This window comes from Mandrillus leucophaeus, unplaced genomic scaffold (assembly GCF_000951045.1).
Source record: "Mandrillus leucophaeus isolate KB7577 unplaced genomic scaffold, Mleu.le_1.0 Scaffold429, whole genome shotgun sequence".
Lineage (NCBI taxonomy): Eukaryota > Metazoa > Chordata > Mammalia > Primates > Cercopithecidae > Mandrillus > Mandrillus leucophaeus.
The window spans coordinates 893417-912776 of record NW_012104576.1 but is presented as its reverse complement, the minus strand read 5'-3'; the positions used below and the strand labels follow the sequence as shown (position 1 = coordinate 912776).

Genomic DNA, 19360 nt, shown 5'->3' with positions numbered 1-19360 from the left:
TAATCCCAGCTACTCAAGAGGCTGAAGCAGGAGAATTGCTTGAACCCAGGAGGCGGAGGCTGCAATAAGCCAAGATCACACCACTGCACTCCAGCCTAGGCAACAGACTGAGACTCTGTCTCAAAGAAAAAAAAACAAACAAAACAAAAACACTAGATAGAATGAAGTTTAGGAATATGATACCTGCAAGATGACCTTTTAAACAAAATGATTATTTGATCATAGATGAACAATGGTCATTATAAATGCCAGTATAAAGCTATGTCTAACAGAAATGATAAATTATTTCACAGCTTCAGTGTTAACAGTAACAAACTAACTCATACTGGAGTTCCAAATTGTTTTTTTGTTAGCCCAAGAGTAATATTTTCCAAAGAATGGCTGCATCAGAGTCACCTGGGGTACTTGTTTAAAATGTGGGTTTGTAGTCAACTACATCTACTGAATCAAAATATCTATGAGGGGAGGTCAAGATCTGTGAGAAGTGCTCCAGGGTCTTTCTACATATGCTAAAATTAGAAAAACCAGTGGTTTTTCTAATTTTACTTTTTTTTTTAATGTTTTTACTTTTTAGAGACAACGTCTCACTCTGTCACTGATTCTGGAGTACGGTGCTACGATCATGGCCCACTGCAGCCTCCAACTCCTGGGCTCAAGCAACCCTTCCACCTCAGCCTCCTGAGTAGCTAGGACTGTAGGTGTGTGACCACCATGCTTGGATAATTTTAGTGTTTTTTTAGAGACAGCATCTCACTGTGTTGTCTACGATGGTCTTGAACTCCTGGCCTCAAGTGATCCTCCCACCTCTGCTTCCCAAAATGCTGGGATTATAGATGTGAGCCACTGTGCCTAGCCTTTATAGTTCTTAAAATCATGATTCAGGCTTGCCTGTCCCTCTAAGAGAAAACTTGATATAAACAGAAGTACCAACACTTTAGACAAGGTTTGAGACATTCAAGCCTCCCTATTTCCATGGAGTATTGCAAACTCAGACTCAGTAAGAATTTCATGAAAGCAAAACATGAGGAACTTCAAAGAATTTCATGCAAGTACAAAATGAAAACCTTCAAATTACCAGACGAAAGGCTGGAATTGATCAAGACTCGGTCAGGTCCTTATACCATGACCCGTCTGTCACTCTCAAATAAGACGTTTCATGCTACCCAACATTTACTTTTAATCTAAATATTTATAATATAGAAGCCATCTGGAGTGCCTTATCCTGAATTCAGTAACTCCTAATTTAAAGAGAAACAGTTCATGATGTGATGTAATTTATGGAGAATACTTAGGAGACCAAGCTATTTAATGAAGGAAGTGGCATCAGCAGAACTGTATTCCCACACTCCTATATCTATGTTAAGTATAAAGAATCAAACCTGTCTTTATTGATTTCAGTTTTATTCCTTGCTTGTTTCTGCATCTATGTGGTGATGCTGAAAGCATATGTGCTTTCCTGAGAGTAAAAGCCCATTTCCTAAGTAACAGTTGCAACAGCACACAAATAGTGCTGATTATAGACCATGCTCAGTGTGAAGTGCTTTATATGTCACTGACACAGTTAATCCTGGGAAAATCTAATGAGGTAAGTACCATTATTATCCCCATTTTATAGATGAGGAAAGTGAAGCAGAGACTTTACACAGCTGATGGCAGAAGAGCCCAGAAGGAAGAGCACGGTGTGGCTCACGCCTGTAATCCCAGCACTACGGGAGGCTGAGGCAGGTGCATCACTTGAGCCCAGAAGTTTGAGACCAGCCTGGGCAACACAGTGAGACCCCATCTCTACAAAAAATAAATAAAAATAGTTGGACGTCATGTCATATGCCTGTAGTCCCAGCTACTCAGGAAGCTGAGGTGGGAGGATTGCTTAAGCCCAGGAGGTTGAGGCTGTAGTGAGTCCAAATCATACTCCAGCCAGCCTAGGTGACAGAGTGAGATCCTGTCTCAAAAAAAAAAGAAGAGCCCAGGATCAAACTCAAGCATTCTAGCTCCATAGTTCATTCTCTTGTACATTACACTCAACTGCTTCTTACTGTATAGCAGAATTGTTGGTGGAAGTAGGAGTTATCAGAGGATAGCAGTGTCTTAAAGAATTAAGAATAGCTGCTGGCGGACATTTGATTGGTAACATTTCTTTAACTAGATGTATAACAAAATGAAAGGCAGAAGAGCTAATTGAGCACCACTGGAGAATACTGCTCATTACTTAATTTCACAAAATATTGTGGAAATTATTTGACCAGCGTCTAGTACTCCAAAATGTACACAATCTTGATCAAAAGAGAATGATTCCCTCTGGGTTCTTCTGTGCACAATTCATTATACAGATGGTCCTGGACTTGCTATGATTCAACTTAAGATTTTTCAACTTTAGATAGTGCAAAAGTGCTAACTATTCAGTAGAAACCATACCTTAAGTACCCACATAACCAATCTGTTTTTCACTTTTAGTACAGTACTCAATAAATTATACAAGATATCCAACACTTTGTTATAAAATAGGTTTTGTGTTAGAATAGAGGATTTTGTCCAACTGTAGGCTGATGTAAGTGTTCTGAGCATGTTTAAGATAGGCTAGGCTAACCCATGATGTTTGGTAGGTGAGGTGTATTCAATGCATTTCCAACACGTTATTTTCAACTTATAATGAGTTTATCAGGACAGAACACCATTGAAAGTTGAGGAGCATCTGTATTCAGAATGGTTTTTGACTTCATGAAATAGAAATCTGATTGCAGGTAACTTAAAAAAGTAACAAATTCACTTTTCGCAGGTGATGAGAACTAGAAGAGCTGTTCACAGGACCAGACTGCTACCCTCTTCCTTCATGTAGCCTGTACCTTTAGAATCAGGGAAAATGGCAAAGGACAAAAGGAGTCAGTCCCATTGCACTCAGGAAAAGACTAGCTTTATAGAAAGTCCCCACTCTAGGTCTGTTCTTCACTTAGGAGTCAGAACTATGTCACATGGTCACCTGTTAATGCAAGGGAGCCTGGGAAACTTTTAGCTAGGCACTCTGCTAGCCAGAAAAAAACTGGGATTTTTTTTTTTTTTTTAGAGACAGAATCTTGTTCTGTCGCCCAGACTGGAGTGCAGCGGCACAATCATAGCTCACTGCAGCCTCAGATTCCTAGGTTCAAGTGATCCTCCTGCCCTGGCCTCCTGAGTAGCTGGGACTATAGATGCATGCCACCACGCCTGGCTAATTTATTTTTATTTTTGTAGAGAGGAGGTCTCACTTTGTTGCCTAGGCTGGTCTCAGATGTTGGGCTTCAAGCAATCCTCTTGCCTTCACTTCCCAAAGTGCTGGGATTACAGGTGTAAGCCACTGTGCCCAGCCTACGCCAACATTTTTGTGAGTTTTAAGCCTTGTTATTCATATCAAACACAAGGATAGGATCTGCTTCTCTTTAGCATCAATCCAACATGAAAAATGAAAATGCTACCCACGACACTAATAAATAGTAGTAACAATGACACTGTGACTACAGCCTACAGTTCATGTGATAATACAATTAAACAGACATGGGACTATTTCTAGACATAGCATGATGCTATCTTATAAGAAACATTTTATAAGTAATACGTGGAAATCGAGAAAATATCTCATTTTGACACCAAATTCACTGCATTTAATAAATCATCCCTGGCTATTTCCATGTGGGGCTACCAGATCCATATTTCTGACTATAAGATCAATTAAACTGACTAAGCAGTGAAATGTAGAATACTGCTTCCTCACCGAACAATGAAAATCCCAGAACAGATGCAGGCTACGCATCAGACTGTCAACTGCCTGCATTCCCATGAAATCCAAAAATTTGAATAGTAAAGGTCATTGGACATCAATTGCAAACTTTGGTGGAATTTAGTCAGTTGACAGGAGTTTCTCTATTGTGTATATTCTTCATTCAGGAAATAATATCTGCAGAGTTCCAAGTTGCACGTTTCCACTTGAATAATTACTCTTCAAAAACGTTAGTATAAGCATATTCCAGATCTTCTTACAGGCGTGTTATTTCACTGTCTGAATTTGGGGTTACACACATGAAGGCACCATGGAATGCTATTTTCATTGTCTCTGGTTAATGACAACAGAAGTGGGCTGAACTTCATGCACACATGATGTCCCTGTGGGAGGTGCAGGCCAAAGGCTGCTGAACAGGAACATACAAGAGAACTGCAGAAATTTAACAGAGAAAAGGGATGGGCAAGACTGTGGGGGTCGGCAAACAAACCCAGATGAACCTGCCATAGAGCAGCCACCACCATATTCATGATTTGTGCAAGAGTTTAGATTTAAGAAACATTACTGGCCACATTAAGTTAATGTTGTTCATTTGAATGTAATGGCTTTGCCATTTCATTTGTATTTAATTTGTAAAGATGTTTGGCTTTATGGTTGTATAATGGTTGTCAACAGAAGGAGTTTAGTCCTATTTTATTTTTATACATATTTAAGTAACATTATAATCAAAACAATTTAGTTCAATACTGCAGTAGCAAGAGATTGTCTTTCCTTAAAGAAAAAAAAAAAAAAAAAGAATTCCTATACTCCTCAAGTCTGAGAAGCACTTTTCTATAGCTTTCTCTGTGACAGGAACAGACAATGGAGGTGACACCATGACATCAAAGCCAAATTCACATTCTGTTAAAGGTAGGTGAAGAAGTGCTTTACAGGTACGATCATTCCCAGCTTTTTGGATTAGTGACATCAATCACTGTTTAATGGACATCTTACTCTCTGCAAAAATAATAATTACAAAAAAGTAAAGTTTCCAGTCTTTTTTCTTAAAAGTATAAATTATGTCTCTCCTGAGTTGGAAGCATCTTACAAATTATCTAGTCTAATCACCCTTCTGGGGCACAAATGCGTAAAAGCATAAGAGGTCTGACAGCTGCTGAGGCTGTGCTTGAGTTAGGCTGAGAGGGGCTTTTGAATACAGCAATGTCTAAGATGTGATTCTGAGTTACTTACTGTTTGGTGTAACTCGTCCTCACGACTAAAGTCTCCTTCAGAATGTTTTGCTGAGTGGATTTTGGCAGAAATTAGGAGGCTGAGTTTCAGTTTGGGGTTAGCACAGTGCAGGGTAGAGACTCCAGGTGGGGATGCTGGAGTCCAGACACAGAGGCTATTCTGAGCATGTATGTGCGACTGAAAATTTGCAGACATTTACATGCAAGATTTAGACTCTTGTAGGGCACTATGATTTAAACTGGGGTTTAAAGCAAACACTTCTGGGCCCCAGGAGCTGGGAAGACAGAAGCCATCTGACTCCTGCCTCTGATGTCATGTGGGACTTCTGAGCTGTGTAAAAAACTGCTACGAGGAAGTCTACTATTTTTCAGGTTTTCAAACTGGATGTGGAAGGTGCTGAAAATGATGAGTGTTTTTATCAATGATCAATAATATGTCAACTAATTTTTTTTTCACTTCCTCCAAAAGTTACTAACTGACAACACCAGTGTTCTGGTGTCCTTTCTCCCAAGAAAAAAATTCCAATGGGACATTCATGACCTTCAAATGCTGTGTGACCTTCTATAAGCAGCATTCACAAGTATGGCAGAAACCAAGTAAAAGCTTTTAAAGAAAATGTCACTGTCACTGATAATAATTTTATTCTTTGGATCCTGACATATCTGTGGTTAGATAATAAGCAAGTGAACCTTCTAGGTGATCACACCAAAGGGGTCTAAATAAACCATATACCTCCTATGTTAACTTATGTTATTCAGTCATTATAGTCAATATCAAACAGATTTACAGATTTTCATAAGACCATAAGGAAAACCTAAAACCCAACAAAAGGAAAACAAAACAAAAAACAAACAAAATACTCTGGCTATAGCATTTCACCTTAAGATCTGGCCTCGCATTTGCTATTTTTAAAAATACTTCCTCCTGGGTTTGCCTGAGAGTTACCTGTTGCATCTGCAAACCTCTATTAAAAACAGCTGGAAGTAGCTAAAATAGAAACTGGGTGTAAAACACAGCAACCAATAACACATAGATACTATGGATGAAGTAATTTCAGTACGTCTCTAGCCTTGCGAGGGTTCTTACAGTGCCATCCCCAGGACCAATGGTACCAGCGTCAAACCTGGACTTGTGTAAGAAATGAAAATTCTTGGGCTCAACCTCAGACCTACCGAATCAAAATTTGGGGAGAGTCCATCAATGCGCATTTTAAGAAGCCCTCCAGGAGATTCTGACACACACTAAAGCTAAAGCACTAAAGCTTGAGAGCCCCTGGTTTTAATGAAACCTGATATTCGTAATGTTCAAAGTCCAGTTCCTAAATAGAGCAACACTTATTAGAAATCATTATAAGAGACGATGGGCTGAGTGTATCATTTATGACAACAACATGCATATCTATGTCTGATATAAAAAGAAATTATTTGTGAACTAAACTCCTCATGGTGCTTGAACATACAAACAAAAGAGCGGGAAAAGATCTATTTAAAATTGCTTCAGTTAAAATTTCAAATAAATATATAGCCATTAAAACACAATTAACAGATAAATAAATACTCAAGCTGAGGGATACCCCAAACGCCCTGACATGATCGTTACGCATTCTATGCATGTAAATACTACATGTATCCCATCAACATGTAAAATACTATGTGTCAATTAAAGAATACAGTTAACATTGCACTCCTGTGTGCTACACAGATATACATAATTCAGACCTGTGGTCTGTGGCTGTTAATAAGTAATCTGTTATACTACACTATTCTTCTCATTTACCAATTCTTTCATAATACAAAGTTATGCCGCCTAAAAAAAAGTGATCCATCTAAATCATAATTGGAAAAAATCATGTCATTCCTCATCTACTTAACTGCCACACCTAGAGGCTCTCCTAGCCATAAAAGGATGTATCACTTAAGTACAAGAGTCATAATTTTAAGTTGGGCTTTTTATTTGAGTTATAAACTAGAGGTTGGTTCTCAGGCATAAAACCATCTTAGGAAAAAATGAAATATGTTGGAATCATTAGAAAAGCCATCAAAACCTCTGCTGATCCTTCCATTAGGTTTCAATTTGTGTAAACTCAATACTTTTAGACACAACAGCTTTTTAAAGGCCATTAATAAAAGGCAATTCTGGTTTGAGGATTGATGAACGGTCTACTCCCTTGTCAGAAGCTTTATAAAAGTTGATTTGGAAGCAATACCATGATTGCCCCTGGTGCCTACCTGTCTACAGGTGAGGGTTTGGAATTCCGCGGCTTCTTGACTTGGGCATACAAAGCATCCATCATGTGCCCTTCTCGTGGGCTCTGAGGTCTAGCGTTGAGAGCCATGGAACCTTCATAAGAAGAAACTCCCCCATACATCAACTCATCATCACAGCCAAACGTCCGATGAAAATCTTGGATTTCAGCATAGTCACGCTCTCGAGCTTGTCGTTCCCTAAATTCTCGAGTTTTGGCTTGAATCCTATGAAATCAGAACAAAGCTGAAATAAGAGAAACCTTTCCTTTTCGAGGAACTGCATATAGAAACATTCATTAAAATATGCTGTAAAATGTATTTTATTTCATGCAGCTATAGAAGATCTGTGGTGTAAATGATAGGTCATACACATTGTAGATTGCTAAGTAATGCTATGGATGCTCAAAAAGAATAATTTTAGATACCCTTTGTTCATGTCAACAAGATTGCAGTCATAATTTAAATCTTCTTTTTTTTTTTGAGACAGTCTCACTCTGTTCCCCAGGCTGGAGTGCAGTGGCCTGAGATCTTGGCTCACTGCAACCTCCGCCTCCCAGGTTCAAGCGATTCTTGTGCCCTAGCCTGCCAAGTAGCAGGGATTACAGGTGTGCACCACCATGCCTGGCTAATTTTTGTATTTTCAGTAGAGATGGGGTTTCACCATGTTGGCCAGGCTGGTCTCAAACTCCTGACCTCAAGTGATCCTCCCGCCTCAGCCTCCCAAAGTGCTGGGATTACAAGTGTGAGCCACCGTGCCTGGCCATAATTTAAATCTTAGGTTTAAATTTTCACTTATTAACTAGCTTTAAAAACTCACAAGGGGCCAGGCGCGGTGGCTCATGCCTGTAATCCCAGCATTTTGGGAGGCCTAGACGGGCAGATCACGAGGTCAGGAGATCGAGACCATCCTGGCTAACACGGTGAAACCCTGTCTCTACTAAAAATACAAAAAATTAGCCGGGCATAGTGGTGGGCGCCTGTAGTCCCAGCTACTAATGGTGTGAACCCGGGAGGCGGAGCTTGCAGTGAGCCAAGATCGCGCCACTGCACTCCAGCCTGGGGCACAGAGCGAGACTCCATCTCATTAAAAAAAAAAAAAAAACTCACAAGGAACAGATCATTTCTGGCATCTACTTGGATATTACTCATGAATTTGTTTAAGGCAAGAAATAATTTTTTAAAAGTTACATACACTTTGTATATGAAAATGTTTATATGTAATATATATATATCTTACTCATTATTAATACACCATAAACATTCAACATACTACAAAGCTTAAACATGAATCTACACTATAACTCTTCATTACTGGCAAAAGAGGATCTCAGCTTAATGACATCGACTCTGTCATTTTATGGGATGCATACAGAAATGGAGAATCCTTAAATTAAGGAGTAGAAGGCATGTATCCAATCGAATTCTGAAGTAAAACTTGCCTACATTACAACTAAGAAACAAACCTAAATGTTCACCTTTACTGAAGCTACATTTAGTTTACTATGATTTTACTAAACTATTTGGTACAACGTCCTTTTCAACTTATAATATATTGACATAATTTATACCCTAAGTCAATCTTAGTTACCTGGAAATAATTTTTAAACCCTCAATAGAATTTTAATGGAAAAAAATCTCCTTTATATACTTACAAATTTAAATATACATTTAAATGCAGTAAAATCTTACTTCTACAAAGCAATACTTTAGACTGAGTTTAATCTTTTATTGCAGTTATTTCTTTTCACGTTTGAATTAGACCTCCGCTAGCATAAACAATACATAAATACATATTCAAAACAAAATCCAGAAAAGATACCAAAATCAGATAAAGACAGCAGCAAAAAAAAAGAAGAAAGAAAAGAAAGCTATAGGCCAATATTCCTCATGAATACGAAAGCAAAAACCCTTAATGACGTATTAGTAAATGAAATTCAGCAGTATACAAAAGAAATTATACACCATGACCAAATGGTGTTTACTGCAGAAATTCAAGCCTGGTTCAATATTCAACAATCAATTACTACAATCCATCATATTAAAGAAGAAAAGTTACATGATTATATCAATTGATGCAGAAGAAGCATTTGACAAAATTCAACACCCATCATGTCAGAAAACCTTCAGAAAACTAGAAGTAAAGTGAAACTTCCTAAACTTAAGAGCATCTCCCAGAAGCTGACAGGTTCCATCACGCATAATGGGGAAGACTGAATGCTTTCCCTATGATAAACTGAGGATGTGTGCTCCTACCACTGTAATTCCACATAGTGTTGGAAGTTCTAGGCAATGCGATAAGCCTAGAAAAGGAAATAAAAGTACACAGATTGAAAAGTAAGAAATAAAATGCTTCTTACTTGCAAATGACATGATGATCTACACAGAAAATTCCAAAGAATCTACAAAAAATCTCCCGGAACTAAAAAGCAAGTTCAACAAAGTCAGATGATACACGATTAACATATAAAAATCTATTGTATTTTCCATATGCTGGCAATGAACACATAGTTACTGAAATTAAAAATGCAATGCTATTTATAAACCTTAACAAAACACAACACATAGATACACATCTATTAGCCAAACTTTAGTTTATGTAGATCTGTGTAAGATATATATGTTGAAAACTACACAATGCTGCATCAAAAACAATTCAATGTAATAAAATAGTTTTTTCAACCAATGGTGCAGGAGCCATGAGATAGCCATAGGCAAAAAGAAAAGGAAAAATAAATGTCATACCTTACTAAAAAATTAACTCAAAATGGATCACAGGTTTAAATGTAAATGTAAAAGTATAAAATATAAGAAAAAATGTAAGGAATTCTTTAGGAACTAGTGCGTGGTGAAGGGTTTTTAGGACTAATACCAAAATTATTATCCATAAAATTTTAAAAGTATATAAATTGGACATCATCAACATAAAAAAACTTTTCCTCTGTGAAAAGCTCTAATTAGAAGATGAAAAAATAAGTACAGACTTGAAAAAAATATTTGCAAGACATGTATCTGACAAAGGACTCATATCCAGGAAATATTTTTTAAAATACTCAGTCCCTTTCACTCGGCTCATACCTGTAATCCCAGCACTTTAGGATGCTGATGGGGGCATGCTGCTTGAGCCCAGGAGTTCGGGACCAGCCTAGGCAACACAGTAAAACCCTGTCTCTACAAAAAATGCAAAAATTAGCTGGGCATGGTGGTGCACGCCTGTAATCCCAGCTACGCAGCTGAGGTGAGAGGATTGCCTGGGCCCTGGAGGCCGAGACTGCAGTGAACCATGATTGTGCCACTGCACTCCAGCCCATGTGACAGAGCAAGATCCTGACTCAAAAAAACAAACAAAAAACAAACAAACAAACAAAAACCTTGAAACCTCAACAGTGAGAAAACAATCCAATTAGAAAATGGCAAAAGACACAAAGAGACGTTTCACTGAAGAGGAAATATGGATGACAAGCATGTGAAAAGATGTTCAATACCACCAGCTATTAGGGAAATGCAAGTAAGACCATGATGAGCTATTACTACATACCTGATTGGTTAAAATAAAAAACAGTGACAATACCAAATGCAGCCATGGATGTAGGGAAACTGGGCTTCTCATACACTGCAGTTGGAAATTTAAAATGGTACTGTCACCCTGGAAAACAGCCTGGTAGTATGTTTAAAAATTAAACATACACTTATCATACTGTCCAGCAATTGTGCCTCCAGGTACTTATTCCAAAGGTGTGAAAACTTATGTCAAAGCAAAAATCTGTATGCAATTGTTCATTGACAAATATTACCTTATTTGTAATATTTAAATATTGGAAACACCCAAAATAGCCCACAATAGGGGAATAGTTAAAAAAAAAAAAAAAACTGGGGTGTGTTCATATCACAGAATATTACTCAGCCGTATGAATAAACAAACTAGTGATACATATAGCAACTTGAATCTGTCTCAAGGCATTATGCGACGTGAAAAAAAGTCCAGCCAATCTCACAGGTCATATATGATTTCACTTATATAACATTCTCAAAATGACAAAAGTATGGAGTTGGTGAACAGGTTAGTGATGGCTAGGGGTTAGCTACAGAGGAAGGCCTCTGTGATGAAATAGTTCTGTTTCTTCACTGTAGGAGTGGATACACTAACGTGCACAGGTGCTGACAGAACTACACACACCCTATACCAATGCGAATTTCCTGGTTTTGATGCTGTACTACAGTTATCTAACTTAACCATTGGGGGAAACTGGATGAAGGGTACATAGGACCTCTCTGTACTATATTCATAACTTCCTATGAATCTAAAATTATTACAAACTTAAAAGTTTTTTTAAAGACAGAAAATTGTCACATAGCATTATAAGCAAACTTTGCATTTTCCTTGTTTCTTTCTTGTATCTAGCGTATCACCATCACCCCACTCTTGTTTTCCAATTTTGAATACAGGAAATCAAATTTGTCTGATTTTTCTTCTCTCCCAGCTATAAAAAGTACATAAATTCACCTAGCTCAGTGTTTCTCAACAGGACCCAATGACATTTGAGAAGGGGCTATTTGTCATCACGCAGGACTTTTACCAGAACTGGTCACAGCCACATGTAATCCAGCAGTGTCCCCCAGCCACTAGGGCAACCAAAACTGCTTCTCATGTTCCCCAAAACACTCTAGGAGAACCTTATTTCCTGAGGTGACAATCAATGACTTTCTTACCTCATAAGCGAATATTAGAAAGTTAGAAACTTTTATCAGGACTATTCTAGATTCTAACAGCTCTGAGACTGTAAGTTCTACAGACAGAATACTGACAGGAGAAATGGCAACTCAAATTCTAATGTCAAATTTAGCTAAAATTCTACTAGACATTTTTTAAAGTTTTACTCCATTTATCCATTTAAGAGCAATTAAAGATGCTGTTTAATTATGCTATTTAACAATGACAGTTAAGGACGCTATTATAAAAGCTGGTTACCACTAAATACTAGCTACCCATAATGGAAAGTTGATAGGAGTTGGGAAATAATTTTATTATTTGCACCATAATATCTTTTTGACTCTGGATTTGGCCAGAAATCACTAGCAGAAAGAAGAAAATGAGTTCTTTCTTACATTCAATGGGATATTAGTTTTAAACTCAATTATGTTCGCTTATCTGACAACCCACTATACCATGATATTTGGTCACCATTCGTCAATCACTTAATCATAGGTAATATCCAGGGTGACTAGGCATTCACTTAAGTCTTGAAGTTTGGCAAACTGAAGAAATCTGAAGGAACACAACAGACCTAAGTATAATTATATAAATATAAAGCTGAAATTTCTGAATTTGAAGAACCTTCAAAAATCAAAGAGAATGACTCAGACTGATTTATTAATGACTAAACTCTATGATACGTGAAGCTCAATTCATTAAAAGTGAAAAATCCAGCTTACCTATGTCAGAAAATGCATCCCTCTTAAGAAAGAAAGCTATCAGAAAGAGAATAGGAACACACTCTTTTCAAGGGAGGCATAAACCTAAATAATCTCCCCAAACTTCTTGTACATCAGTTTCATTATATTACTCATGGGTCCTGGATTTGAATGTTCTTTTGTTCCAAAAGACACAAAATAATATTAATTAGTGGTCAATTTCTAACAAGTCAGTCTCTCAAAAGAAGTGCTCAGCAGCATGAAGTACTATTTATAAAGCCCAGATCTCAACTGCCTTCTTTTACCCAAATTTGTACATTATGACTAATCACCACCAGTCATTGAGTCTAATAAATGTTAAAGCCCCATCTGTAATACCTTCCAGAAGCACTGATTTTTTTCCTCAAGGATCCAATAATGAAGGAATTGTATTTATATTGCTTATCTTGTCATTACCAATAATGTCGTCCCCAAAGTTCTAAAACCTGCATCACTGCTTTCCAATGTGGCAGCTTACACTGGTGATGAAAACCTTAGAATAAAAGTATAGCATACGTGTGGTCCACCAGGTAGAACTACTGCCGCAAAAGGCTAACAGATCTGGTCAGTAGCCTGAACTAATGTGCATTCTCAAGTTCATTCTAGAAATTAATGCTAATAAGGCTTGCTGTACAAATAGCACTTTAGAGCAGACTTTTGAAACTAGGCATGCACTGTGATTTTCATAAATTTTAGTGGCGATTCACAAGCAAAATTAACAAAAGACACAACTGAATTTATTATATTCTTTGATATTTGAATGTCTTGTTACAAAGTGAGAAAATGAACTTTCTAACACAACCAAAAGGTTATATTTGCATGTTATGTATTTCCACTCTGTGGAGAAATGTATTCCAGTAAGAAAATATTTGGCTCAGGAAAAAAAACATGTTTGGTGTCCTCATAAAAATAACATGACTTCTTAAGGAAACTTTGAAAAGACAGTGAGTATCTTGCAGTTGCGCCCTTAATGGATCCAGATGGCCAGGGCTATAAAAGCATACCCCCTTTACTCTTTTATTGTGACCCTGAGGTCACAAATTATCTCCAAGATGTAAGAGTCACTCATTTTTCTCAACAGTCAGATTGTTGTTCAGCATTCTCTATCCCATTTATCTCAGGCCAAACCTCAACAATGACAGAAGCAACTGATTAGTCCAAAACCCAGCAAAAGACATAAATGTCTTCTGCTTTAAACATTTCAGTAAGTTCTTCCTAGTTCTAAAAAGAACTATTCTGAGGTTCAGATTATCACAGGCAGTTGTACCACCTGACATTGATGGATAACATTTATACTGTTTCCTATCCTTGAAAATTGAAAAAAAAAAAAAAATCAAACAATTAAAATCTTTTATCAAGACATTTTTAACTTAATAAAGAACTTATCATTTCAACTTGTTATGTTCAAGCATAAATACATCTTTCCTTTTTGTAAAAAAAAAAAAAAAAAAGTCTTCCATTATGATAATGAAATTGCCTTGAACCTGCATAGAGAATAATACACAAAATAATGTAATATACTAAATAAAGTAATAAGGTTAATTTCTTTCCTGCTGTCACTAATATTCATGCTAACAGTCTCTCTTCAGCTTGACATCAATTAATGATTTTAATTCCAGGCTCCTGTCACAGTGTTCACTCCCCTTTTCTCTAATTAAAATGGATGACGCTCGATGCAGATAAAACACACAAGGCTTCTGTTTTTGTAACATTTCTATTCATTAGTATTTTTGCTTTTACAATAAATGGCTTTTAGCACTAATTGCAGTAGAATAAGATGAAAGGAACTTTTTATGAACATAAAGTATACTCTTTATATATCCAGAAAAGGTACCAGGTATGGGAATCACCACCTAAGTGACCAAACTCCTTAGGATGGAAAACCACTGGTGTCCTTAAACCTGCCAGTTACATACCAAATACCTCTATTTCCAAAGCTATGATGCTTCAGGACATCTCTTTTTTCATGGTGTATTTTTTTTTTAAAGACTACAAGAAATAGAAACTTTTAATGATTTTTAATAAAAAAAGTTGTTAATGTCTACAGAAGATAGAATATACTAATATTAGTTTAACAGAAAAAATGTTTTTAATAAATTTCAGATTGCTACATGTCAGATAGTTGTTGACTATCTTCAAAACAATGTTCAGGATCTTGGAATCAACTCTTTTGGGAAACATTTTACCCCCAACTTACTGCACTGCCATCCAGAAGCCTCATTCTGGGAACAACAGTTCATGGATCTTTTCCCAACAGTATTTCTTCTCTCAAAAGGTCATTATTATAGAAATTGATCAAATAAAGAAAACCCAAATTCATGGCAAAAGGAAATTTATGCTACAAAACAACTGGAAGGAACAGTTTGTTGCGAAAGCAGTTATAGTCCAGTGATGGAAGGCTTTATTTGGCCCTCAGAGTACTTAGCAGATGGCAGACTTCAAAAATACTGCAGCTCGACTCATGCATCCTTTGGGTGATCCTCCCCCTGCCAGGTGAATCTAACAACTGCCCCCTAACAGTAGGTAAGCTGCCAGTTTGGTGCCAATGCTGAATTCCCAAAAGAGAGAAACTAATCCACTAAATTTCTTACTCTGATAACAGTTCCAAATTTTAAGTGGGATTTTAATATCTTTGTCATATTTGGGTAAAAGCTGATTGAGAAGAAAGGACTTCCATATGCCAAGTGGGTCCCAAAAAAACTTTTCTTGAGTGAAAACAACTGTTTTAAAGGTACACTTCCAATTCCAGAGGAGAATTGGAATTCCAGGAAGAATTCAGCAAGTTGCTGAAATACACAGTGGTTCCCTAGAACAGGTGAGAGGGAAAATTAACTTGCATCCCTCAATGCTAAAATGAGATGAAACCGGTTTTAAAATACAAAATGGTTAGAAGTTGAAAAAGAGATAAAAGAAAGCATTAACAGGGAGACTACTAACCATTAACACAATCACAACTTGTGAAGAATCCAGGCAGTTAAAAGACTGTCCACCTTCCATAAGTTTTGTGCTTAGGGGGAGGGAGACTGAACGTGAGGGTGGAATTTTTCTAGTTTGCTAAATTATACATATTCTTGGGAACAAGACCTAGCTCCCAAACTGCCATCTCTATGAAGCAATCACTACTAACTCCAGCCCCACTGATCGTTCCCCTGCCCAAAACTCTGTAATCATCTATTTTAACAATTGATTATATGATCTTTTCCCCCCTGCCCAGAGACAGGGGTCTTACTCTGTTGCCCAGGCTGGAGTGTAGTAGTATAATCACAGCTCATTTCATCACTGAACTCCTGGGCTCAAGCCATCCTCCCACACGAGCCTCCTGAGTATCTGGGACTACAGGTGCACACCACCATGCCTCACTAATTAAAAAAAATTTTTTTAGAGATAGAGTCTTGCTATGTTGCCCAGGCTGATCTCGAACTCCTGGCCTCAAGTGATCCTCCCACCTCAGCCTTCTGAGGTAAAAAAAATCAGCTTTACATCAATTTTTTAATGTTAATGCGTTTAAATCTTTTTCTCTTAACAAAGGTAAGGGATCCCTGAGAGAGGAAACAACATTAAAATAATAATTTTAAAAAGACTTATACTATCTGATATGGGTTGGCTGTGTCCCCAGCCAAATCTCATCGTGAATTGTAGTTCCCATAATCCCCACGTGTCATGGGAGGGACTAGGTGGAGATAATTGAATCATGGGGGCAGCTTCCCCTCCTGTTCCTTGTGATAGTGAGTTAGTTCTTACAAAATCTGATGGTTTTATAAGGGGCTTCCCCCTTTGCTGGGCTCTCATTCTTCTCTTTCCTGCCACCATGTGAAGAAGGACGTGTTTGCTTCCTCTTCTGCCATGCTTTTAAGTTTCCTGAGACCTCCCTAGCCCTGTGGAACTGTGAGTCAATTAGACCTCTTTCCTTTATAAATTACCCAGTCTCGAGTCTCAAGTATGTCCTTATAGCAGCATGAGAATAGACTAATATACTGTCTGATACACTTAATATATTGTGAAACAACAAGAACCGTTGTCTTATACTGACTAATAAAACATTAGAATAATATTTCCCTAACCAACAGACACAAAGACATCTCAATAGATACTCACTCAAGTCATGTTCAGGCTTTCATGGGTATTAAAGCACCTACAATTATTGCCAATGCAGAGAGATGCTCTTAAGCCAAATACATCTAGGGCAGCTCTCATCAGAAATCAAACTGCATTTTCCTACTTCATTTGCAGTATCTGTCAATAAAATCAGTTTCAAATATATAGTATGCCTAAGGTTTAATTTTCCTCAAGTATTCATCTATATTTTTTCCTTATTTATTTATTTACTTTTTTTTGGAGACAGGCTCTCACTCTGTCGCACAAGCTGGAGTGCAGTGGCACAACCACAGCAGCTCACTGCAGCCTCGAACTCCTGGGCTGAAGTGATGCTCTTGCCAAAGTGTTAGGATTACGAAGTGTTAGGATTACAAAGTGTTAGGATTACAGGTGTGAGCCAACACACCCAGTCAAGTATTTATCTAAGTAGTTACGTTCTACAAAGCAGGTTAACAGATTCTTAAAAATTCTTATTTACCTGTGCAATAAAAATTTAAAAAAAAAACTTGAAACTATTGATTAGAATTGACTTTTCTAAAGGATTCACGAGGTCAAAGAAACATGAAAAATGATGCTACAGGATAGAAAAAATGTTTCCCATAAAAGGTTAATTTTTAAAAGGCAATCTTTGCATGACAATAAGTGATCTAAATGCAAAGATTCTTGTTAGGAAAACAAACATGTATCGTCTGCTGAAAAGGATCCTACCAACTGAGATGACAAAAAACGTCTGTCAAAAGTTCAAGTAATTACTTGAAGCAGGTATTACTGAGAGCAGTTGGTAAAACTAAAAAGAGAGGAAATGGCATGCAGAAAATCCACATAAACTCGCAAAATGACACACCAAGAATGGGAAGTATCCCACTGAAGGACACAGAGAGTTCAATGGTCTAGTACTGAAAACACAAGGCTTGGAAAGATGATTAGAACACTGAATAATGGAAAGTTTCAGATCATCTATTTCCTAAGGAGATTTATAAATATTCCTTCTATACTAGGAGGATTTCATAAGAAATTAATTAACTTTTACATATTTCCACTAGAAGCATTCAGTATCCCTGGAAATGTTCCCAAGCACAACTTACTATGTAGATATAGATAATAATATTGTAATAGCTTTCAATGGCTGAATAACTACAAAATACAAGCCAGCTAACATTATAAACCTCATTTAATAGAATGAATAACATGAGGAGAGTATTATTTGAGAGTTGGGAAATTTGGCCAGATATTACAACTAATATTTTATGTTTCAGAACATCTTTCCTTCTTTCTGTCCCTCTTTCCCATTTGTCTGTTCACACAGACCTGACCGTGATCCAGAAAACATTTAACATGATTTCCTAAGAATGCATAAAAATGCAAAATAAAAATGAAAATAGATGTCAACTTCTTTAAAGTATGTACGTGTGGAAAATGTGTACTTTATAGGAAAAAAATGATTAGAATGGCACAGACCAGTATGTTAACAGTGTGTTAACACAGATAATTTTTTGTTGTTGTTGATTGTAATTTTATGGGTTTCTCCCAAATTTTTCTGTAGTTTTCAGTGTTAGAATAAACTTAGAACTAGAGCTTAAAAAGGTAAATGTTTTAAACAAGTGAGAAAGGTGGGAAAGAGAAAACTGAAAAAGAAGGAGCAGTGGTAAGCACATACTTTCATAAGTCCACAAAACAGAAGCCAGAAAGTAGACAGGTTACAACACTGCTTTAAACTTGCTCGCAGGTCTATAAAACAATCAACTCTGGTTTCTACAGCCAGTTAGAGGAGTAAGCTGGACACGGCTGAGCCAGGAGTCAACGGTCTTCACTTGCCCTCGGTATTTCCCCAGTGACTCAGAATGTTGTGGGATGTCAGTATTCCAGGAAAAGCAAAAAGTGAGGGGTTGAGAGGATGTTTTGAGAAGAAATAAGTTTAGAGAATGGTGACTCTCTGTTCCTATCTTGGTGACTCATAATGTACATGAACTTGGTAGAATTTTGAGAAATAACAGTAGAAAAATATGCATACACTGGTTTAAACAAGTGTTTCTCAAACATACTTGTAAATAGAACACATTCTCTGCTGCTGAACACTGGGCAATCCCGTACCACACAGTATGTATACTACCATTTAAAAATACATGGAGGTATCACTGGAGCAAAAACAACAGAAAGCCAACATGTTATTTGTGATGCTTGGTCAACAGAGAAATCTACCACTGGGCTTTGTACGGGAGGCTAAGTAGACCTGAAGTTACGTAGATCACTTAATTGGAGCGTGTTCTGTTTTGAGTTTGGTGCCTAAACCTTTCATGTGGTGGAAATGAATCAGTAGAGGTGCTGTCCCTAGGCATGCCTGAAACACAAGTCAGAGGGACGAAGCACTGAATTCACATTTTTGCTTAGTTTCCCAGTCTATCTCCAATGCAGCCAATAGCATCTCTGAAAAGATGGGTACCTAGGTTCAGTGCTCCAGAATGAGAAGTCAAAAACAGCATGTCAGAAAACCTGTGACCTTCCCCCTTGGCATCATGCCCAGACTCCCTGCTTCTCAAGAAGATTGTACTCATGGAGGCTCTAGTCTGAGGCAGGGCAGGGCTAGTAGAGC

At 37.4% G+C, this 19360-nt stretch overlaps 1 protein-coding gene across 1 annotated transcript in view; it reads right to left on the bottom strand.

The window, feature by feature from the left end:
• The window catches only part of LOC105548996 (partitioning defective 3 homolog), a gene marked incomplete at its 3' end in the record, with an annotated part of 241819 nt that overhangs the window by 145724 nt on the left and 76735 nt on the right, over positions 1 to 19360 (bottom strand). Inside the window, exon 9 of the mRNA XM_011993300.1 lies at positions 7210 to 7452. Coding sequence (XP_011848690.1) covers positions 7210 to 7452 — 243 coding nt within the window. The remainder of the gene's footprint in view (positions 1 to 7209; positions 7453 to 19360) is intronic.